Consider the following 24,364-nt stretch of genomic DNA (forward strand, 5'->3'; position numbering starts at 1 on the left):
ATTATATTTGAAAGTTACCATCACCTCCATTTGGGCTAACCGAACCAAGCTCATTTATGATCTGAGCCAATAGCTTTAAAACTCCGCTTGTGAATTTCTGAGAATTTTTTACATCATTAAATTAATTATTTTCTCTAATAATGATTATGTGAATAGACAAAAGAGTCACTAGAGAAAATGTTCCTATCCCAAATGGTTTTATTTTTGCACAAATTATGATGTACAACAGTCACTTGCCCCAAAGATCATCCCCATAAGATGGTTTAAACAGGACATTCTGCAAGTTATCATTTGTGTAATATTTAACATTATATCCTGTTTCCTCTTGTGATTGCATTTCAGTTGTAGGAAATCTGTATAGCAATATTTTGGTAATGATTCAGTGGGAATTAAGCACAATAGTTTCATATAATGTTGACAGGATGTGTTTATTAGACTGCTGTTTCTGGATCCAGTTCAATGGGATACAAATACCCATTGAAAGAATCTGTCTTTGTACATATTTTGCTCATTCTTATAGGGCTTGTCCAGTTCTTCATTTATTATCATTGGCAGAACCAGCAACATACTTATAGCTTCAGCTATATATGTAAAAATGCAGCAACTTGTTCAGCAACTCTTACAATGGCACTGAGTGAATGGTAGTTAAGACCAGTCTTCAAAGTTATAGCCACATAATCAAAGCGTAAGCACTTGGTAGCCTGCTCATATTTAGAATGTAATGTGTGCTGCAAATTCCTCCACCAGGCTGTGCCCCCCCATCCCTTGCCTTTTGATATGTGTGCACTCTACCCTATATCTGCCACACCTGCCACCCTAAAATGAACTTTGCTATCTTCCATTGCTGATGAGGCACACCCAGTTGAGGTAGCTGCTGGCCTTTTATGACATAACCTGAAAGATTTTTGGTCTACGATACAGTGTTTCACCCAATTAAACATAAAAGAGACATAAAAGTATTAGTAATATATAGATTGTGAATCCAGTTACCATTATCTAAGGGCTTCCTTTTTGAGAACATAACTATACAAATGGCAGAATGAGAGCTGTATTACTTTATAGTAGCTACTGTAAAAATCAGAAGATGTCTGATAATATCTTTACAGAGATAATACAATAAAATTCTAGCTACCTAAAGTAGTCCCACATCAAGATAGGTGGAAAATAAGGATAGAATAGAGTAGAGCAGTGTTTCCCAACCTTGGCAACTTGAAGATATCTGGACTTCCATTCCCAGAATTCCCCAGCCAGCATGGGGAATTCTGGGAGTTGAAGTCCAAATATCTTCAAGTTGCCAAGGTTAGGAAACACTGGAGTAGAGTAGAGTAGAGTAGAACAGAATTTGTGAACTACAGGTCACTCACAGAGGGAGTGATGGGGGAAGGAACACATTTCCTAATATTAATTATCATCAAAGAAAAACATTCATGACAGTGTACAGCAATCCAATAAATATTCAGATAATTAAAGCATCCATGGTAAACATAATTAAAAATCAAAACTGTAAGGAACACAGAGTAGCAGCAGAAGTAATAGTAGAAGTAACACATCAAAGTACAAGAACAGCACTGAATTAATTTTTTAAAACTTAGCAACAATTAACTGTTCATGAAATAAATAATTTAAAATGAAGAACTTCTTGAACATGAAGAAAGATTGTCTACCTTTGGTTACAAAGCAGTAATTGAGAAACAACACCTTTTGTTTGAGTTTTTAAATCTGTGTCATCTGTTTCTGCATTAAGGATGGGGGCAGGGCAAGAGCAAATCATTTTGAATCTAGAGCCATCTTTCTTTTGGATAAATACAGTACAGTAATACCTCATGATACGAACTTAATTGGTGCAAGGAGGAGGTTTGTAAGATGAAAGGTTCGTAAGACGAAACATTGTTTCCCATAGGAAACAATGTAAAGTCAATTAATCCGTGCAACCAAAAAAAACCCTGCAAAAAAAGGGCTTTCGGCGACTGCTGGGAAGCCGCGCGGCTGTTTTAAAAGGTGACAGCCGGCCTTGGGGGCTTGCCAGCACCACCCCGAACCCCGAACCCGGGTTCGGGGGGGTGCTGGCAAGCCCCCCAGGCCGGCTGCGACCTTTTAAAACACCCGCGCCGCTTCGCAGCTGTCTCCTGAGGCCGAACGCTAAAGCCGAACTTCCGCGTTCGGCTTCGGGAGACAGCTGCGAAGCGGGGCGGGTGTTTTAAAACGTCGCAGCCGGCCTGGGGGGCTTGCCAGCACCCCCCCAAACCCGGGTTCTGGGTTCAGGGGTGCTGGCAAGCCCCCCAGGCCGGCTGCGACCTTTTAAAACACCCGCGCCGCTTCGCAGCTGTCTCCTAAAGCCGAACGCTAAAGCCGAACTTCCGCGTTCGGCTTTGGGAGACAGCTGTGAAGCGGCACGGGTGTTTTAAAAGGTCGCAGCTGGCCTGGGGGGCTTCCCAGCAACCTCCCGAACCGAACCCGGGGTTCAGCAAAATTTTGCCTCTTCTTACGAACTTTGTTCGAGTTACGAACCGGCGTTCGGGAGGCTTCTGGGAAGCCCCGCCACCCGGCTGTCACCTTTTAAAACAGCCGCGCGGCTTCCCAGCAGTCTCCGAACCCCGGGTTCGTATCACGAGTTGTTCGTAAGACGAGGGGTTCGTATCTTGAGGTACCACTGTATTTGTAACATTTTAAAGGAAGATGTTTATACTAGTAATCACAAGTTGAAGCTAATTATCAGACAGTATATTCCCAGGTGTTAACCTGTTCCCAAAATCTGTTTTCAAAATTGTTTATTTCCTATTATTTGCAATGCAATTGGAAATTACTTACTTTCTTTAAAGAGCAAAATAAGATTATCATAAAAATGTAATCATTTGTTCTATTCTATGCAGTTCAGGGGACAAATGCCGCCTCCCTGTGATCCTGTGTGCAGGATGGTTGAGTGGACTCTTACAGTGTGGGATCAACTGAACTCATGTTTGTCACGGCTTGGTGCACCTGAAGCTCTTATTGGGCCCAGACATTTTCTTTCTTGTCCGGTGATGCCTGGTCACAGTCATGCTACAATAAAGTAGGTCTTTTATATAATTTTTATTAATGCCATCCCATCCTTTAAAACATTTCAATCTCCAGTACGTTCTAGCCCCCCAATTAATCACTCTTTGCTCAATCATTAACATGGTTAATATATAACTTTTGCCCAGGTAGAAATAGTTGGTGGTGGGACTGCGGAAGCTGTTAGTGCAGATTCAGTTCTGCCATTTTCTGCTGCAGTGGATGTGGTTGCTCCATTGGTCACTGAGGCTGGATGTGGCTGATTATCAGACTGGGAGGGTTGGACAAGGGCTTTGTGTGCCTTGAGGACCTTGAAAGCCTCCCACATAAATTTGCATGGACTTGTCTGAAAGTAACTAACAATCAAGAACGGCTGAAAGATACCTAACGAGCTAACTAACTACTGGTAACTAGCTAACTAATATTTGTCACTAAATATTATTAATCAGCAACATATATTTTAAGGGTATAATTCAGTATACATTCAAATGATATGTGTAAAAGATAAAGAAAGATAAGGTTAGACAAGGTAAGATGATGATGATAAGGTTAGACAAGGTAAGATGATGATAAGATGAAATGAGATGAGAGTTGACAAGAGGAGAGGAGAGGAGATGAGATAAACTGAGTTTAAATTTCCACATTTATACTTAATTCAATTTCAGAAAATTAGAACTCATAGCATTCATCAATTTATAGTTGCTATATGGATAATATGTTCCATCTTTTTAGGAACCCTGAAAAATATAAAGATATCTTTTTTTCACTTTTATCATTGATTAATATATGGCGTATTTTTCGGAGTATAAGACACACTTTTTCCATCCTAAAAGAGGCTGAAAATTTGGGTGTGTCCTATAGTCCAAATGTAGATCTGCTCACCCACCAGCCTCTATCATTCAGCCTCTGCGTGTCCTCTTTACTGGCTGCAGAAATTGCCACTAATAATGGCTTGCGTTTCTGGGCTCTGTGCATTTCATTTTCAGCCTCCAAACTCTCGAACAGCTGCTACCTTCTCTTACCCCTTCCTCGCTGTGCCTGCTTTAGTCACTGGAGCTCCCTCCGAGGATCAGCTGTGCTTTTGAAGCTGTTTTTCAGCTCAAACACCAACTAAGCTTTGCTTGCTTTTCTAATTGCTGCTCCCTTCAACAATCAGCTGTGCTTTAGATGCCCCAATCATCTCTAACCTCAAAACCAGAGAGCAAACTAATGTGTTGAAGCTGACCAGGCTAAGAACAAGCCAGATGAATATCTGTGGGGCAGAATTTCCCCACCCCTGGCTAAAAACTAAGGTGTGTCTTATACTACAAAAATATGGTCTTTGAGGCTTGTGCAAATGCAGATATAGACAAAATTCCACAAACCACAAATCTTAGCTTCCTATTAGAGAGATTTTTTAAAGCCTTTGCAGCAGGGTGTCTATGTTCTCAGAGCTGTATGTAGGTTTATCATTTATTTTTACTCCAAAATTTTTATTCTTACATACAAACCCAAATAATTAAGTTTATTTTACAAGTACAGTGATCCCTCGATTATCGCGAGGGTTCCGTTCCAAGACCTCTCGCGATAATCGATTTTTCGCGATGTACCGGTGCGGAAGTAAAAACACCATCTGCGCATGCGCACCCTTTTTTCCATGGCCGCCCACGCAAAGGGGAAACCCCGATCTTCGGCTCCTCGCTCCTGCCGCGCTGCCGAGCAGATCAGCTGCTGGGCGGCCGAAGAAACCTTCCCTGGGTCTTCCCCGCCGCCCACGCAAAGGGGAAACCCCGATCTTCGGCTCCTCGCTGCTGCCCGCCCGCCGCTCGCCCACCCGTCCGCCGCCCACTGCTCAAGAGCAAGAGGTGGAGAGATAGAGAAAGAGAGAGAAGGAAAGAAAGAGATGAGAGAGGGAGGAAGAGAGTGTGAGAGAGGAAGAAGCAAGATAGAGAAAGAGAGAGAGAAAGAAAGATGAGAAAGGAAAAGAGTGACGTCATCGGGTGGGAAAAACCACGGTATAGCAAAAAAACCGTGGAGTATTTTTTAATTAATATTTTTTGAAAAATCGCGATATAGCGTTTCGCGAAGATCGAGATCGCGAAAATCGAGGGATCGCTGTATATAATTTTTAAAACATTTAATGACATTCAGTAAAATGTTATTTATTATCATTGCTTCTATGCTGCTTCCATCGTATAACTCTAAGCAGCTTACAATGCAACTACAATACAGGGGTACGTCTACCTCAGAACACCTCTATTTAAGAACTTTTCTAGGTGAGAACCAGGTGTTCAAGATTTTTTTCCCTCTTCTCAAGAACCATTTTCTACTTAAGAACCGAAGCCCGGAAAAATTTCCCAGGAAATTTGAAATCGTCACAAAGGCCTGGCCACTTTCCTGCCATTCCCCCTGGGTTTCTCTCTATGGTGCAGTATATGGGAGGCAGCCTCGCATCCGGTGTATGGGAAGCAGGTGCTGCTCCTTGCCACCTCAGAGTTCCTCTCTTTTTTTTAAGCCTAAAAGTTTTAGATTTTTTGGATTCCCCTCACCTCACCTTCTTCCTTCAGCAGCTACTGTCCTCCTCCTCTTCTTCCTCTTTTCTACTTAAGAACCTGGTCATGGAACAAATTAAGTTCTTAAGTAAAGGTACCACTGTACCTCAAAATTATTAGCCATATTAAAATATTGATTAAGTTTAAAAAAACAAACAAACTAGGATCATTGTGCCAGACTGGATCAGTTGGGTAGGGCTGAGATAAGCTTAACCAAATCTCTGAGAGAACAGATGTTTCTTAAGCTGTTACTTTTTAATATTCTCAAAGGGAAAGCATAGAATACTAGGAAGTAATCATACTAAAACATTTAATTACTTTAAATCAAATTCTAGCTTTTGCCTGACCTTGTTCCTCAGAGATGAGTTGTGGCTCTTTCTTCCAAAGCCCTGGGCACTCCTGCCTTCCATTAGCAAGATGGATAGTACTGGTGAGAAAGTCCTGCTTACTTTTGGCCATCACTCATATCTAACACTGCTTTTAAGACTTCCCAATAGATTTAATAGCTGAACTGTCGAGCATACAGATGGCTGTTATCAGAACTGTCTGCCAACCTCAATTCCCAGCCTTTAAATATGGAATAAGGATGGATCTTTTGGGAAATTTTACTCTAAAGATGAAAAATTATATTTAAGTCTCAATAAGTTGTGGAAGAAAGAAGGTAAAAAAATAACTTTAGTAAGGATTTTTCAAAGCTGGTCAGTGACTGTCAGAAACAGGATTCTGTTTAACTATTTATTTTCTGGGTAAATAAAACAAGACGCTAAAAATAAGCAGAAAAATAGCTAAGTATGTGTTTGTCTCACAAAAGTCAGCATTGCTGATATACTAAGCTTGGATTTTCATAGGGAGAAGTATTTATCTTTTCCATGGGAGGGGGAAACCGTGGTGTGTGTGTGTGTGTTTTGAACAAACTGAAGAACAATAAAATGTGAAGTCCTTGGGTGCTGATATTAAAGATATACAGTAATACCTTGTCTTACAAACTTAATTGGTTCCGGGATGAGATTCTTAAGGTGAAAAGTTTGTAAGATGAAACAATGTTTCCCATAGGAATCAATGGAAAAGCGATTAATGCGTGAAAGCCCAAAATTCACCCCTTTGGCCAGCCGAAGTGCCTGTTTTTGCACTGCTGGGATTCCCCTGAGGCTCCCCTCCATGGGAAACCCCACCTCCAGACTTCTGTTGCCAGCTCGTTTTTGCGATGCTGGGATTCCCCTGCAGCATCATAAAAACACGGAAGTCCAGAGGTGGTGTTTCCCATGGAGGGGAGCCTCATGGGAATCCCAGCAGCGCAAAAACGGGTGCTTCGGTGGCAACGGAAGTCCGGAGGCGGGGCATCCCAGCAGCGGCGGTAGGTTTGTAAGGTGAAAATAGTTTGTAAGAAGAGGCAAAAAAATCTTAAACCCCGGGTTTGTATCTCGAAAAGTTTGTATGACGAGGCGTTTGTAAGAAAGGTATCACTGTATTCCTATTTCCTTACTCCTATACTGGTTCCTCAGTTCTAATATATCAATACTTCCTTTTTGTTTTTAAATCAGAATTTCAATTTATAAGATGGAAATAAGGAATATTTGGGAACACAGCCAAAAGGAGCTTTCTTATAGGGATGGTTAATGTAATCACTAGCCTCTATCTGTCAGAAGAAGGCTTATGGTTTTGTTAAGACTAGTAAATCTATCACAGCATAAGCTTTCAGCAGTGCACTTCATTAAATGCAAAATATTTTAGCCCAAGGTATCTATTATAATGATCCACAAGCTTAGTAGTGAAATAAGGAGTTATAAACACTGAGGTTGAAGGAAAATTAAATGCAGGAAGTACAGTGTTCATTTTAACTCTTCTCTTTAATTTGCCCTTTTTGCGAATTAAATATGAAGAAAGAAAGAAAATAGAAATGGAAATGGGATAGGGAAGGCAGATTTGTTCAAATGCAACATATAGAACAAACTTAGTACTTACTTCTCCCTATTTTTAAATGAAATCCTTTTATAATCTTGTCCTTCCTCCCCACCAAAAAAATGGGAGAACTCAAGAGTTTCTAAGTGGCTTAAGAAATCCTAAATGCAAGAGCCAAAAACTGACCAGCATTAGTAGGAAAGTATCGTTCATTAATCAATCAAATGTATGGCTAGCATTATGTTTCCTGATATTTTTCCCTTCTGCAGACCTTGCTTTCTGTTTCAAACATATTACTTTTGTGAAATTGTTGGGAACACTGTTAGCATTTTCTGTGGCTTTTGTTTGAGTGTTTTAAATCAAAGTTATTATCTAGTATTGAAAATCAATATGGTGGTATAAAAAACATGGGAAGACCCAAATAAGATTCTATCTTCACCATAGAAATGTTCCGATTTACCTTGACCAATTATTCTTTTTTTGAGTTGCCCATCTACTTCACAAATTACCTTATTTTTTGGAGTATAAGATGCACTGGAGTATAAGACGCACCTTAGTTTTTGGAGAGGAAAATAGGAAACAAATTCTGCCTACCAGGTATTTATCTGGCTACCATCCTTAGTATGTCAGATTCACTATATTAGTTTACTGGTTTTGAGCAGGATAAAAAACAGCTTCAAAGCACAAGTTGGTAGAGAGAAGCAATGAAAATATCAGGCAAAGCACAGAAGATCCCTTCACTCATTAGCATCTTGTTAGGGCTGAAAAAAAGCTTCAAAAATACAACTGATTTTCAGAGGAAGTAGCAATGAAAATAGCAGGCAAAGCAGGAAGATCACTTCACTCAGCACCTACCTCATTAGGACTGAAAAAATGCTTAGTAAAAGCTACACTTTTACATAGTATTTTTCGGAGTATAAGACACACTCAAATTTTCAGTTTCTTTAAGGGGGAAAAGTGTGTCTTATACTCCGAAAAATACAGTAATTATTGCATGAGGAAAAAAAGTTTGGAGTACTGTGTATGTAACCACCTGAACTACTGAAGAAAAGCATCCAATCAGGGTCAATCATCAGAGGTTTAGTATTCAGAACTTTGGGACTCATGCTGGAGTCCATCCTCCAGCAACTTTTGGTCTAGAGAAGTCTCCTGAGGGTGGATTCCAGCATGAGTCCAAAAGCTCAGAAGATTAAACCTCTGGTCCTGGTGACCAACCCAAATTGGATCCTGCAACATTGTCCTATGACACATATTCAGGTTGTCCTCAGTTGATGACCACAAATTAATGTTGTTAAGCAAAAGATATGTTAAGTGAGTTTTGCCCCATTTACAACTTTTGTTGCCACTGTTGTTAATTAATCATTGCAGTTAAATTAGTAATTTGGTTATTAAGTGAATTTGACTTTTCCATGGACTTTGCATGCCAGAAGATTGCAAAAGATAATCACATGACCACAAGATGCTGCAACAATCAAAAATGCAGGCCAGCTGGCAAGCATCAAATTTTTGATCATGTGACCATGGGGGTGCTACAACAGTTGTTAATGTGAAAAACACTTAAATCACTTTTTCCAGGCCTGTTGTAACTTCAGATGGTTACTATTAGTAATTCAATTCTTTTTAAATGACCAACATATTCCTTTTCTATAATCCATTGGATTTACAGTCCATGCCTATTTGTGCCAATATAATGTCAGATTTCCCTCCCCGTCAACAGCTTTGGACAACTAATTTCTTAGCAGTTTGAAAAAAAGCAGTGCTTTGAGCTAGATAGCATTTTGATGCTGATTTATGTCCCCAAAAGTGCAACTAATATTTTGTCAAAATTATGCTGCTTCTTTGTGTACTTTTTTTTAGTGAATATCACTCTTGTTGGGAAAAATAACAAAATAGACAAATAACAGAACAGACATGCTACCACATCAAATAAACCACTGTAGATAAAATCATTGTAATTTGAATAGCAGCCTGGTGATTATATCTGAATTTGCACTACCCTTTTCTTTATCTTTGCACCAGTGTCTGGAAATGATAGTTATCTCTTCATCCTATTTCTCCTTCAAGGTGGATGTCAAAATTGTGGAATGCCATTATTGCTCCCCGAGTTCAAGAAGCAATTCTCTCCAGAGCTTCGCTTAGAAGACCACCCATATCGGGACAAATGGCAGTCAAAAAATGTCCAAGCCAAGGGCAACAGGCAGTAGTGAAAGCTGCACTCAGCATCTTGTTAAATAAAGCAGTTCTGCATGGATGCCCTCTCCCCAGATCAGGTAAGATGTGGTAAATGTGTAAATCTCTGGAACATTTACTTCTGCTGTTGTGATCTTTAGTTTTATTTGTATAAGCTTTTTTGCTAATTCCTGGTATCATGAGCTTAGAGTGAAAATAAAGCCAGAATGAAACTAGTGGGAAAAATATTCTTTTAAACAAAAGACTTATACCTTGACAACCGCACTGCGTAAATACTTTGGCAATCACATTGGATCACTGTATGGTCACCTGCTTCTTTCATTTCCATTGTTACAGAAATGGAGCTGTACATTGCAGATTTTAAAGGAGGAAATTTTCCTCTTTCTATGGTATCAAACTACAAGAACTGCCCCAAGAAAAAAGGAGAAAATGTTGCTTGGAGAAAAGCCAACACAAGTCCACGTAAGAAGTCACTTCGCTCATCAGCCCAGTCCTGGAGTAAGGTGGAGGGAAGTGCAGAAGGTAAGATATTGGTGGAAATTGGGAGGTAGCAGGGATTATGTATTTGGACACTTGAAAATCCCTTATTGATATTTTAAAAACCCAGCTAAGAACTTTCATTTTTTATATTTTTATCAACTGTATTTAAATCTATTAAGTAATTTTGGAACATAAATTTTCGTACTTGTCCAGGGATAGTTGCAACTCTGTTCAAAGATAGAAAAAAGATGGGCACAAAATTTGAGTTTTTGTCTTACGATCTTTTCTCTCCCATAGGCATTCAATCAAATAATATATTGAAGGAAAATGGAAATGAAGTGTCTTCCTTAGAAAAAAAGTAAGTTCTGTGTTTGCATAAGATGTCTGGTCCTTTCTCAAGGAGATTTCAGATTACAGTTTTCTACCCATCAAATAAATCAATACATTATACTTGTCACCTACTGTATGTTTCTCCATTATTGCATGGAAATTATAGCAGTCAATACATCTTACACAATTTTAGTATAATGGCTGAATTTTGTAATTAAAACCATGTTCTCCAGGCCTTTTGCAAATATAAAAATCTTTCCAAATGGTGCTTATGGAGGCCAAAAAGTGCATTGCATTTCAGGCAGTGGGTGGTTCCAGCATGCGCTACCACCTGAAAATGCTTTCCTCCCTGGTTCACATTGCAGAGCTGCACACCCACCTCCTCCTCCTCCACAGATTCACCTTCTCTTTTCTGCTGGCCAGATCCTCCACCTGAAACACGAGGAATTGAGTAGGAAAATATTTTCAGGTGGCAGCACCCACCACACATGCCATTTTTTTAATCAGGGAGGAGATCTGCCACCTGAAACATCAGGATCAGGGAGGAAAGAGTTTTCAGGTGGCAGCCCATGATCTCCTCCCCAAATTAAAAAAAATGGTGCATGTAACCTGAGGATCGTGGAGGACAGAGTTTTCAGATGGCAGCACCTGCCACGTGCGCCTTTTTGGAATCAAGGATTGTCACACTGCTGGCTGACTTCTGTGGCCACTTGTGGCCAGATGTCATGTGGCACCACATGCTTGTACTGCCGCTTGTGGCAGGAGTGCACATGGCATGTCACACCAGTGCTGCCACTCATGGCAGTCAAACAGCAGTGCGACCAATATCGGGGCATGGGAGGCCTGGCTATGGTGATCTTAAGGTAAGCAGGTGTAGGCTGCATAGGGCAGCTCCATCCCCTGCCCTAGCTCAATTTTTACTCATGCACCTCATTCCACCTTGTGCAACCAGACGATAGGATGGAGTGGGTGGGATCTTAACTAGGGCTTATTTTTGACTTAGGGCTCATATCAGGGCATATTATTACATGTAAAAATCAAGCTGAGGCTTATTTTTGGAATAGGTTTGATTTTGGGGAAAACATGATAGTAAGGAGTGCTTTTGGCTGTCAGTGTATATTCTGGTGATATGCTTGCCTGTGTGGGTGGGGGCAGTTTTAGAGATTCTTTGCTTGGGCTATTTACTGATGGCTCTTAGGCAGTTTCATGATTGGAGTATTACCTACTTAATTGTTGGTCTGAAGTTAACCTTGGAGTTAATCTATGCTGATTTGTCTGCTGATAACTGTTGGAGAGACGTTAGAGTCTTTTTATCCTTTGGGCTGGATGATTGTCTCTTTTGCATAGTTTGTAGATGTTGTTAATGTCTATGTGTCTATTGATGGGTTTGTCAGAGTGCCTGACTTCTAGAAATTTCCTGGCATTTTTGGATTTGGCCTGGTCTAGGATTATCACATTTTCCCAATTGAAACTATGGTTAAATCTGTCTGTATGTTGTGAAATTTTTGTCATGTCTTTTGACTGCCAGCTGGTGTTCACAGATGCATTCCGCCAGTCTTCTGCCTGTTTGTAGTGGCTATATGTTGTAGATATAGATTTTTGTTCTAGTGTTGTTGGGTCCTAGTCTGCTTTGGATGTTTTGAAGGGCTTTAGTTGGCTTGTGTGCTACACTGATTTTACAGTGTGCTACACTGGTTGTAGTCTCTTTGTGGTTTTTGAGATATTCTTCTTGTATGGCAGTGTAATTCATTTTGGGATTTGTTTATTTTGCGGTCAGGGATTTTTTGATAAAGTTGTTGGAATGTGTTATATAGATGCTCCATTTCCTTTTTCTGCTGTTCTATGTTGCTATAGTGTGTTTGGGCTCATTTTAATAAAATTCTTACAAAGCTTGTCTTGCAGAAAGGCTGTTGCTTTAGTAGTGGAGCACCTGGTTAGTGTTTTTCTAAAATATTCCACTTGGATTGATAAATAGCTACTGTATATTTCAATTCCATCTGAAATTTATGCACTACTTATGCACTACTAAATATTTTTGTGAAGTCCTTGGTGATCTTTGAGTTTTGTTGTCGCTTTCAGACATTTCATTACCTGAATAGATAACATCAATAGTGTAGTGAGTGTGAGATTTGCTCTCTGGCCCTCACTAGCTCTGATATTACCTAGCTGAGTAATGAAATGTCTGCAAGCAAAGAATCAAGCTAAGGCAGCACCAAGAACTCCACAGTTTAATTCTGAGCTACATATATTATATTTGGATGGTATTCTATATTTTAAAACCTTTTTAGAAAAAACAATGAGTTCCTTTGAATTGAAATACTTTCAACCAACTAAAAATATTCTTACTTTGAATTTTTATTGCATGAATCTAATTAACTTACCCTGCATATTTATTCCACACATATTTTCTCTATTAAAATGTAAAAGGTAAACAACATTTTCTTAATACCATTTTATAGATCAGTGATAGTGAACCTATGGCACGGGTGCCACAGGTGGAACGCGGAGCCATATCTGCTGGCACATGAGCTGTTGCCCTAACTCAGCTCCAGCATGCAGGTGTGTGCCATCCAGATGAGTTTTTGTTTGCATAGAGGCTTTCAGAGGGTGTTTTTGGCTTCCAGAGAGGCCCCATGGGGATGGAGAGGGTATTTTTACCCTTCCCCAGCTCCAGGGAAGCCTTTGGAGCCTGGGGAGGGTGAAACACGAGCCTCCTGGGCCCACCACAGGCTGTTTCCATCCTCCAGAGGGCCTCTGGAAGGTGGAGGAAGCTGTTTTCACCCTCCCCAGGCATTGAACTATGGATGTGGGCTCTCACACATGTGCGATAGCACACGCACACGCTCTTCCGGCACCCAAGGAAAAAAATGTTCACCATCACTGTTATAGATTGTCATCTGATATGTTTTTCAACATAATTTTGTTTTTCTTTCCAAGGTCTCCCGAAGATGATCCATTAAGTGTCTTAAACCTGGAACAGAAACTAACCATTGGTTCAGATGATGAAGTGGATTTTCTACAAGAACTTCAGAGTATTTGTTTAAGCAAATCGGAATCTGACATCAGTAAAGTATGTATTATTCTTTTCCAGAAATAGTAGTCAGCTCTAAGTTTCTCTATATTCTATTTTCTTTTCCTTGTATTTTCTCTAATCTCTGCAACAATTTCCAAGCTTTCTTGTGTAATTTTTCTTTTGATTCAGTGTGCATCCTGTGCTGTATTTTGCCCTGTATTTCAGCCTGCCTTCCTCTTACCATCTGCTGTGGAAGTTCTTTCCAAAGTATCTCGCATACAATATGTGTTAATCCAAAACACCCATTCCCTATTATGTTGCCCCATAGAAGTCTGACAGGCACTTATCTATTCAGCATGTTTAAAAATGTTTGTTCATATCTAGTTACTGTTCTTTTCTGGTATTGCCTTTTCAGTTACGTTATGACTATTCTGTTTTAATTGAATTTTAGGACCATATGATCATCTTTTAATTTCACTTTCATATATTTAAATGAAGGATAGCTAAGAAATTTTTCATTTCCATCAGGACCATTAGGTCAAATTCAGCATGTCCAGCAGTGTATTTCTCATCTTTCATCCTCCTTTTTTCTCTTCATATATTTTGAATATTGATAAATCTCATCCCCTTCCATTTTACACACAACTTTGATTTTTGTCCTTCATTTTGCTCTGATGACTAGGCCTTTCTGCAGAGATTACTGGATTCATTCCACCTCCATGCCAACTATAAGCAACATTTCTGTGCTGTTGGACACTGCCAGCTGGTCTTTGAGGGGAAATACAAAATTGACAGCTAGCTGATGTTCTACCCCTTCTCGGTTCTTCCTTTTCTTGCTTTTATTTTCACCCCAAGTAAAAAGACAGCTTAAACCAAGAGCTAGTTTGGTATAGTATTAATGTATCAGGCTAGAAATCAGGAGATTGTAAATTCTATAAATTCACCTTGAACATAAAGCCAGTAAGGTGACCTTGGGCCAGTACTTCCCTCTTAACCCCAAGAAGGAGACCATGGTAAACCATTTCTGAAATCGTACTAGGAATACTGAAGGATTTCTCCAGGCAGTTGCCAAGAGTCAACAAGATTCCAAAGCATGCACACATGCACATTCACATACAAAGAAATACAGAAACAAACCCAGACAAAATGACCTCTTTTTGTGGGAGGAAGAAGAAGAGCCAATGGCCACCAACAATTCTGAAAACTGGATGGTAGCGTAAGGTGGAAGAACTTACTTGTGAGAAATTGCCTGTCCCCAAAATGTATTTGTATTATTTCCTTTGGAGCACCAATTGAGCAGAACTATTTCCTCCTGAAGTTAATTGACTCTTCCCTCTTTTCAAGTGTGTGTGTCTCTTCCTCAGTGTTTCAAATTTTATTTTACATTGCATGAATTAACTCATGCTCAGAGTTCGTTTTAAACATTTAAATAATGATGACAACAAGAGATTTGATATTGGATTAAGATTTTGTTTGCAGATTGCATTAGTCATACGGGAAATTGGGGAGATATGTGACTCCTCCATATTTAGATTTTATATATATTAAATAAATTAATTCACCCAACAGTGAGGAGACTTTCCAAATTTTGAGGTCTTGGTGCTCCTTGAGCTTGGTTGTTTTCTTGCAGTTAATTTCATCAGTGCTAAGAAGATTTCTTGCTGATGTCATGGGTTTATTTGGCTGAAGCCAAAGTTGCAAGACAAAATCTCAATCCCAAACTTTCTCACCCAATATTTGCAAGACTTTACTGAATTAATATAGTAATTTAAAAAGGAAATATTGTCTTATGGATGTTCTTTAAACATTACATTTTAAACTGATAAAATGTTTAACGCATATTTATTAAAGACTGGTAATACATTTGGTAATTCAAGACAAAAATGTATAAATCTTCCAGGCAATGTTGTGTTGTAATAGGAGTATATTGATGATAAGGCTTTGACCAAACATGGCAACTTTAAGACTTGTGGACTTCAACTCCCAGAATTCTGGCTGACTGGAGAATTCTGGAAGTCCACAAGTCTTAAAGTTGCCAAGTTTGAAGAACTCTGCTTTATATTGTTAGGAATTCCAATGTAAGAATGACTCTCCCCTCTTCTTGTCCTATCCATTTTTCACAGATAATAGATTCAGAGGGTGAGTTGCTTCTTACAATGAGCACCCCTCAGAAGGATCCAGTCTTTACAGGAAACATCAGGAATACAAACATCACATCACAGCAGGTATATGACAAGCCGCAGGGCATGTGATAGAAGTTTGCAGGCCATGTTCAACGTTTTACATTTGAAAACAGTATGATAGTTATGAGCTAAACTGAGCCGATGTTATGGGTGAAATACAATAATTCAATCCCAGTTAATAATCTAATAATCCTATTCAGAATTAATTGCAGTTTTCAAAGGGATTTAAATCCCATTCAGGATTCATCGCTCTTTTTAAAGGTTTTGAACAAAGTACTATAATTGTAGCACTTTATTGCAATAATTTGAAAGATTTTTGTAACTGAAGCCAAACTGTCTCCATTCCAGAATCACTTATATCTATATAATGTCATGAGCAGAGGTGGTTTCCTACAGGTTCTAATCGATTCTTTAGAACTGTTAGTAAACCTGTGATGATGTTACAGAGTCGGTTTTGTCAGTGCCGATCCGTGGGCGCTGCCATCTTGGATTTTGCTTCTGAGCATGTGCAGAAGCTATTTTTTTTATTGCTGTGGGTGCGTGCACCTGGTGGGACCCTAGTGTGAACCAGCAGCAAAAAGATCCACATGAAAACATGAGTTTTGAAATACAATGATACCTTGTCTTACAAACTTAACTGGTTCTGGGACGAAGTTCTTAAGGTGAAAAGTTTGTAAGACGAAACAATGTTTCCCATAGAAATCAAGGGAAAAGCGATTAATGCGTGCAAGCCCAAAATTCACCCCTTTTGCCAGCCGAAGTGACCGTTTTTGCGCTGCTGGGATTCCCCTGAGGCTCCCCTCCATGGGAAACCCCACCTCCAGACTTCTGTGTTTTTGCGATGCTGCAGGGGAATCCCAGCAGGGGAATCCCAGCATCGCAAAAATGAGTGCTTCGCTGGCAACAGAATTCCGGAGGTGGTGTTTCCCAGTGAAGGCAGCATCAGTGAAATCGCAGCATCACAAAAACACCAAAGTCCTCAAAACCCCACCTCCGGACCTCTGTGTTTTTGCGATGCTGCGATTTCACTGAGGCTCCCCTCGTTGGGAAACCCCACCTCTGGACTTCCGTTGCCAGCGAAGCACTCATTTTTGCGATGCTGGGATTCCCCTGCTGGGATTCCCCTGCAGCATCACAAAAACACAGAAGTCCAGAGGTGGGGTTTTCCATGGAGGGGAGCCTCAGGGGAATCCCATGAGCGAAAAAACGGGTGCTTCGCTGGCAACGCAAATGCGGAGGCGGGGCATCCCAGTGGCGGCAGTGAGTATGTAAGGTGAAAATAGTTCGTAAGAAGAGGCAAAAAAAATCTTAAACCCCGGGTTCGTATCTCGAAAAGTTTGTATGACGACGCGTTTGTAAGACGTGGTATCACGTATAGATGTCTATTGCAAGAACCAAATGGTATCATTCTCATCTCATGGCATACAGTTCTCAAAACAACATGGATTATTGCTTAGTTTGGTAGGGAGATTCCATCTCTTAAGTCACAGTTCCTGAAGGGTTTCTGAAATAGCCAAGTCAGGAAAATTTTCTATAGCCTTGCAGGCTGAGTGGTCATGTTATATCAGAGTCCCAAAGGAGAAGAGTACCAGCAGAAAATAGAGATTCCCTTCCTGCCCATTAATGTGTCAGTGACTTGAAAATTTGTTGCTGTAGGGACAGGAGAGAGATCCCTTTAATTATTTCTATTCTACTTTTCCATTATCTATGAGCTGCTTAGAGCCTTTGTGGAATTAAACAGCATACATATTGGGCCGGATAAGATTGCTGGGATAAGACGTCCTGCTTGGGTCCTTCGCCATGTAGGACTTTAAAAGTGGCAACCAGCACTTTGAATTGCACCCAGAAACTTTTAGTTCAGATCCAGATAAAATGTGAAGAATCTATGAGTACTGGACCAAATGTAGTTTTTCAGTAGTCTTCAAGCACAACTCCATGTAATCTGAGAGGTGAGCAAGGTAACCATGACTGCAAACAGAGCCTTCTGATGCAGGATGATCATAACTGGTGGGAGTAATGCAAAGGCCCCTACAAATATCTGCTCAAATCATATCTGTGAGTTCAGAAGAAATGTTCAGATCAGCTGGAGACATTCTATGGAACGTTTGACAGAATTGCCTGCTGTCATCTCTAAAAATATCTCCCACCACTGTTGCCTTAAATTGAAGAAATTAGAACTTGCATACAAAGAACATTCCATTAAGACACCACAATAATCCAGTCATTGTTACCCTGTTTCCCCGATAGTAAGACACCCCCGATTGTAAGACGTATCGGGGGTTTCAGGGGGGTCGGCTAATATAAGCCGTACCCCGAAAGTAAGACATATGTCTTACTTTCAGGGAAAACACGGGGGTATTGCCGCCTCCCTCACACCTACGGTAGCTGCGCGCCACCTCCTGCCCACGTCCCCCTCTCCATACGTCGCTGCATCTGTAGGAACGGGTGGTGGGGCGCCACGAAGGGCGGCGCTTGAAAGCCACCACGGCGCCGTTGTTGTCCTCACGGCGCAAAGCCACACAGTCCCGGATCGCTTGCTTCCCCGGCCAGCAAGCCGGCTGCCTGGGAAAGCGGCGCGCTTTTAAAATAGTGGCCGGTGCCCTCCCACCGGAGCCCCAAAAGCTCACGCCGTCACCGCTAGGGAAGCTCCAATATAAGACATACCCCGAAAGTAAGACATAGTGGGGCTTTTGGGGATAAAAAGAAAGTAAGACTCTGTCTTACTTTCGGGGAAACACGGTACTTATGAAAATATAATAATTCTGTTGATTTGGGGGGGAACTGATGCTCCCAATGCAATATCTGAAAGATTTCTTACCCAAACAATATGAGATTAATACAGTTTCATCTTTAATTTACAGGTGTCATAATTTCATAATAATGAGGTGACAACTATATAATTTGTTGATATATTTACTGCTGCAGTAGTGCTTCTGTTACTGCGTCTACTGTAGATAAGATTAGTTACAGTGACTTACTTATTTTTAAAAAAAATAAAATGTGTCTGAATCATGTTCAGAATTGTGCTCTGATGCAAAGAAATCTCAGCAGCATTTAGCAGCTTTCAGCTTTTCCTTGTGAAGGTCATGCATTTATTAGCAGGTTTCTCTCCAAATTAGAAAGCTGCAGGCAAGCTTTGAAAGAATCCGAAATACAGAAAGCAGATGGCTGAAACGAGATAAATCTTCCATCTTGCTTCTTGAAACATATTCTTTACTTGAAAGATGGCAAAAGAGGGGAAGAAGAGACATCCTTTCAAAAATATAAATAGGAATATTATCCTCATTTCCAAGCTTCAAAATATGGTGGAAAAGAGAATCAGCATTATCCAAAATCAGCAGAAATCTTGTTCATTTCCTGTACAGAACTAAGCAAAATGTATTGCAATTCTTTAAAGTACAGCTTTAAAGAATTTATACCCATTACATGCTGCTGGATTACAATTCCCATCAAATCATGTTAGAATATAACATGATATACATTCATGTTTTCCCATTCTTTCTTCTATGGTGTTCCTACCATTGTAAAGATAACCTGAGAAGCATTAGGATTCAAAGACATTAAGGTGACCTGTAAATTGCAGAATGAGAGAGGGAAAAGCCTGACCCTTATTTTTAGTTTGTATCTCAGTTTCATTATTTTTACAAAATAATTCAAGGTGGCGAACATATCCAACATACTTTCCTCCTCCTATTTTCTCCACAACAATCCTATGAAGTGGGAGAGGGAGAGAGAAACTTTCCCAAAGTCACCCAGTTGGTTTTCTTGGCTAAGGCAGAACTTGAACTACCCCATTGGTTCCCCATTGTTAGTTTTCTCAAATTTTAGACAACCCCAAATTCAAACCAAATCCTTAAATAGAAGTTAGGAACATCCAGGGAAGTGATTTCTGGCCACAGAAAAATTATATATAATTATAATTAACTGCAAGACCAGTTTGTTTTTATTGTTATTTTTTGGTTGGTAGACTTTCTCAAAACATCTGGATGCTCCATTAGGTGATTCAACACAGATTGTATCCCTGTGTATAGTATTTAATCAGATAAATTGTTTACATTTAAAACATAAAACACAAAAATATAGAATAGGGTAAGAAAGAAAAGACATTAAAAGCATTTTGAGAACAATAGAAAATGACGCAAAAGGAAAAAAAATAGTTAAAGATGTGATTTCCAATCTTCTTTACAGCAGATATAGATTTGTTTGATATCACTTTCCCCCTTCAAAACTATTTAACATATTTTACTTCTCTCCACATTCAGTCTTTTTTAAAAAAATGATAAATCTAAAATTACCACTTTGTTTTTATCTCTTTTCAGTTAAAATTCCACATAGGGCTTTCAGTCGTTCATAAAAGTAGTTGATCCCTCCCCGATCAAACAAGTCATTTCCTGTCAAGTCATTTATCCATTTCTTCAATTCTACCATTTTCACAGTTTATTCCTCCATTGTGGATACTTTTGGTCTATCTTTGTGCACATAACAACCTCTCTCATTGCATATATAAAACTTTTCATACATACATAAGTCTTTTCTAAGTAAGAAAAACGTTGGTTTTCTCCGAATGTCAGTTTTACAGTTCCATGAATTATCATATGATATCTATCTATCTTTGCTTTTTTTACAAGCCCACTATGCATGCTTTTCAGATTGCCAACAATTAAAAATACTTTTATACATCTTAGATCAGTGTTTCTCAACCTCAGCCTCTTTAAAATTTGTGGATTTCAACTCCCAGAATTCCCCAGCCAACCATGGGAATTAAAGTCTATGTACCTTAAAATGACCACGGTTGAGAAACACTGTCTTAAATAATTATTTTAATTATATGTATGCCAACACTACTTTATTTCACAAATATTCTTTCTAGAGTTATAAGACAATGTTATAAGACATTTCTGATGCTTTGCACTATGGAAGATCCTTAATGTCTGTCATATAGGACCTCTTACCATCTTTGGCTTGTTATCTATCACCAAAGAAACCTCTCACATTTCAGTGGATTAGGAAGATCAGTTTTTAAAAAATGACAACTTTGTGTGAATTCAGGCTGCTCAATCACAGATTGATGTGTTTTCTTTGATATTGTTTGGGCAAATGCATGTGATGCTATAAAACATTATTATGTTTGCAGGATGAGAATCCTGGGGTCTGTCCTCTCAACAGCAGCAGCCAGTCTGTGGAATGCAGCAACCATAAATCCAAAAAGGAGTCTTTCAAGAGTGGCAGCAGCATTTCAAGAGTGAAATCTTTTCTTCCTGTGCCCAGAAATAAAGTCAGCCAGTTTTCTCAGAACATTAAACGCAGCAGCAGCAATACAAGGCAAACAGAGGCAATCTGTGACTAGAAAGAAGAAATTTGGAACACGCACACACACAAAAAAGCAAATAAAAGATTTATTTCCTTTGTTGTCTTTCCTAATGAGTTATCTTGAAAAACAAAATTCATCTACAGTTGTAAATATTTTTAACACAATTTTCTTAATTCTAATGCACCCATGGGACCACAGTTTTACTTTTATGCGAACAAGCTGTTTATAATGAAAATATTATCCTGTATTGTACTGATTGATCTTTAGAAGTAATGGTGATAGCTTTCTAAATGCTTTTTTTAAAAAATCTGAAAATGCTTTTCTGCTTAGTTATAATTAAGAGATCACCACAGAAAGTGTGTGTGTGGGTATGGGTGTGTATAATAAAAAATTAAATAAATATATTGGATCTGATCCAGAGATACCTGTATATAAAAGAAGTAGTACTCTGTGGAATGCTTCAGTGGAAGTGGGGTGTTTCCACTGAATACAGATGCAGATAACTGGTTTGAAACAAAAGGCTGTCTATCAATATTCCATTGTTAGTGTAGCCAGTTGTAAATGTGCATCGTTTTATATCTTCCGAGATTAATATGCAGGACCATATTGCTAGTCTGTATTGGATTTCCATGTAGTAGAGTCTGCTGTAGATTTCTCTGCATGGAAAGCTAAGCAGTTGGGTCTGCTTTCCCCCCCTTCCCCGTATCATGAGATCCTGCAAAGTGTTTCTCATGAATAAAGTCTATTCTGTGTAATATCGCAATTATCTACCGAACAGAATCATTTCATTAGGACAATAAAGTTTTATCTAGTTATAGACTGAATTTCAGTGTTAAATTTGTTAAATTTCATACTTCGGGTTGCACAATTCTGTACAGAAGTGGCTTAAAGTTAATATATATGTCAAAGCAAAAAAACAAAAAAACAAAAACAGGTTCACTTTCTTAAAAGTGAATGGCATGTAGCAATAATGGGAAGAACTGGGACAGTTACTTTCAGTGAGAAACCATATTAAATATTCCAGTTACCTGTATTATTGGGTAGTTTCATTTATGTTTGTTGTTTGGATTATGTGTCCTTTTTTGTTAAAAGCAAAAATCCTACAGCCATCCTTAAGAGTAAAGTCTGATAATTGGGGTGGATTAGGGAAAGGCTAAAGAGAAATCCCCCTTAAATTCACCTCTAATTCCCTATAAATTATTATAGAAAGTTCCTCCTATTTTCCCAGTATTGACTTGCCAGGAATTTATGCTATTTTATCCCCAGAAAATTTTCTTCCTTGTTAGCAATACAGCTACACACAATCAATAATCAAGAAAGAAAGAAGCTGCAATAACTTGGGAAAGGAAAAAAAATTACCTCTTTCTTACATGTTGTCTGAAATGACATTTCGCCCTGGGGAAAACCTCTGCTTCCTATACTGCATTCTTTTCCCAGAGTGTAGCTTTTCAGTATTCATGGTGGACCCTCCTGTTCTTTTCTTCCTGGGATATCTTTATGAAAGACACAAATGCCTTAAGAAAAAGGTTCTCGGTTACCTGAAAAATTGCTAGGTACTGACTGACAACATTTTAAAGCTATTCAACCCAATATCTTTGCAAGAGCATTTGTAAAAGTCAAGCAGTTAAGTTAAATAATCTGGAATTTCACCTGTCATGCCAATAAAACCTTTTGTACTACAGTTTCTGCAATACCTTTGTTTCTGTGTTATGTGTGTTTGGGCAATCAGGTTTTTTTTCTGTCTCAGTGTGCTAAAGCTGGAATCTGATACTAACTTTAATTTTTGAATGTTTTCTTGTTTTAAAGCAGTCAGAAACAACTTTATACCCCACAGGCTGCAGGGGAAGGTTAATTAAGGGTGAAAGCTTGGACTAATTTGGAAGGATGCTCAAGATGAAACCAATCTTGACTGCTGATAACCACAAACACATTTTCATGCACACTTGGTAGTCAAATGCATTCCTCTAGACCAGGGGTAGGCAAAGTTGGCTCTTCTATGACGTGGAAAAATAAAAACTTTTTGGCAAAAAAGAGAATATTTTTTTGCAATAGAACAGGGATCCCCACACTTGGCAATTTTAAGACATGTGGACTTCAACTCCCAGAATTCCTGAGCTAGTGTGATTGGCTCAGGAATTCTGGGGGGTTGAAGCATAGTTCCCTCTAAGCTGAGCAGTGAGCAATTGCTCACTTAAAAATCATCATCAACTCAGAGTTTTCCAAACCTGCCCAGAAGCCGAGAGGGAAAGAGTGAGAGGGAAGGAGAGAGAGAGGAAGAGAGGAAGAGAGAAACAGATAGAAAAAAGAGAGGAAGAAAAAGAGAAAGAAAAAGAATGGGAGTAAGGAAGAGAGAAAGAAAATCAAAATCTAGTTTGAAACTAGCTCAACTATTTAAGTGGCATTTTGATATTGATAGAGTTGCCCTATTATGAGCTCACTGTTATAGACACACAGTACAGTATTTTATTTTGAAATTCTCTGAGGCAAAACAGGGTGGGTTGTTTGTTTGTTTGTTTGTTATTATTTCTGTGCCACCCAGTCCCGGATGGACTGCCGCTCAGACACTATACTTTTCCGCCCACCCCCCAAAAAAATTAGAGGGAACACTGGGTTGAAGTCCACAAGTCATAGAAGAGCCAACTTTGCCTACCCCTGCTGTAGACAATTGGCATATTGAGACAAAGGATAATTCTATAATCCTTACATTAAGAAGATAGAAATATAGCAGTACTGCTACAATACTGAATGAAAATAAGTACAGTAACATGGTTTAGGTTTGTTTTCTGTCTTTTCCTCTATTTCTTAATTTTTGCATATATTTCTGTCACACACGTCACAAGAATAACTGCTTATTGCAGGAGTGTTTGCAGATATATGGTTATAAAAGTGAAAATGGTTGCTATAAAGGTATGATTGAAGCTTTTCCTAACTTTTCTGTATGCTGTACATAAATACAGGTGGAGCTTCAGCTGCAATATGAAGCTTCAGCAGTCAGGTCCCACAGAGTCGGCCTTCTCCAGGTCCTGTCAACTAGACAATGTCGCTTGGCACAACTTAGGGGAAGAGCTTTCTCTGTGGGGGCTCCGGCCCTCTGGAACCAGCTCCCTCCAGAGATGCGTCCCCACCCTTCTCGCAAGAGCTTGAAAACCCAACAGGCCTGAGATCATTAGATATTAGCCCCTGGTTGATGAATGGTGTGCATGTTATATTGTGGACCCAGTAGGCTTGTTTTTGTCCTCCCCAGGCTCCAAAGGCATTCATGGAGCTGGGGGAGAATAAAAATGCCCTCCCCCCCCCAGAGGATCTCTGGAAGCCAAAAACACCCTCCCAGAGCCTCTGTACAAGCCCAAAATCAGCTGGCCAGCACACACATGCATGTTAGAGCTGAGCTAGG

At 39.4% G+C, this 24,364-nt stretch overlaps 1 protein-coding gene across 2 annotated transcripts in view; it reads left to right on the forward strand.

The window, feature by feature from the left end:
- Nucleotides 1–22,661, forward strand: part of CTTNBP2 (cortactin binding protein 2) — a 136,120-nt gene extending 113,459 nt beyond the window's left edge. Inside the window, exons 17-23 of one of the 2 annotated variants that reach the window (XM_070755461.1) lie at nt 2,871–3,049; nt 9,528–9,733; nt 9,990–10,175; nt 10,431–10,491; nt 13,401–13,533; nt 15,600–15,701; nt 20,794–22,661. In XM_070755461.1, coding sequence (XP_070611562.1) covers nt 2,871–3,049; nt 9,528–9,733; nt 9,990–10,175; nt 10,431–10,491; nt 13,401–13,533; nt 15,600–15,701; nt 20,794–21,006 — 1,080 coding nt within the window. In that variant the 3' untranslated portion in view covers nt 21,007–22,661. Of the gene's footprint in view, nt 1–2,870; nt 3,050–9,527; nt 9,734–9,989; nt 10,176–10,430; nt 10,492–12,922; nt 13,023–13,400; nt 13,534–15,599; nt 15,702–20,793 lie in introns of those variants that run through there. The other variant, XM_070755462.1, reaches the window with a different exon arrangement.
- Nucleotides 22,662–24,364: the final 1,703 nt, after the last annotated feature.

This window comes from Erythrolamprus reginae, chromosome 6, assembly GCF_031021105.1.
Source record: "Erythrolamprus reginae isolate rEryReg1 chromosome 6, rEryReg1.hap1, whole genome shotgun sequence".
Taxonomy (NCBI): domain Eukaryota; kingdom Metazoa; phylum Chordata; class Lepidosauria; order Squamata; family Dipsadidae; genus Erythrolamprus; species Erythrolamprus reginae.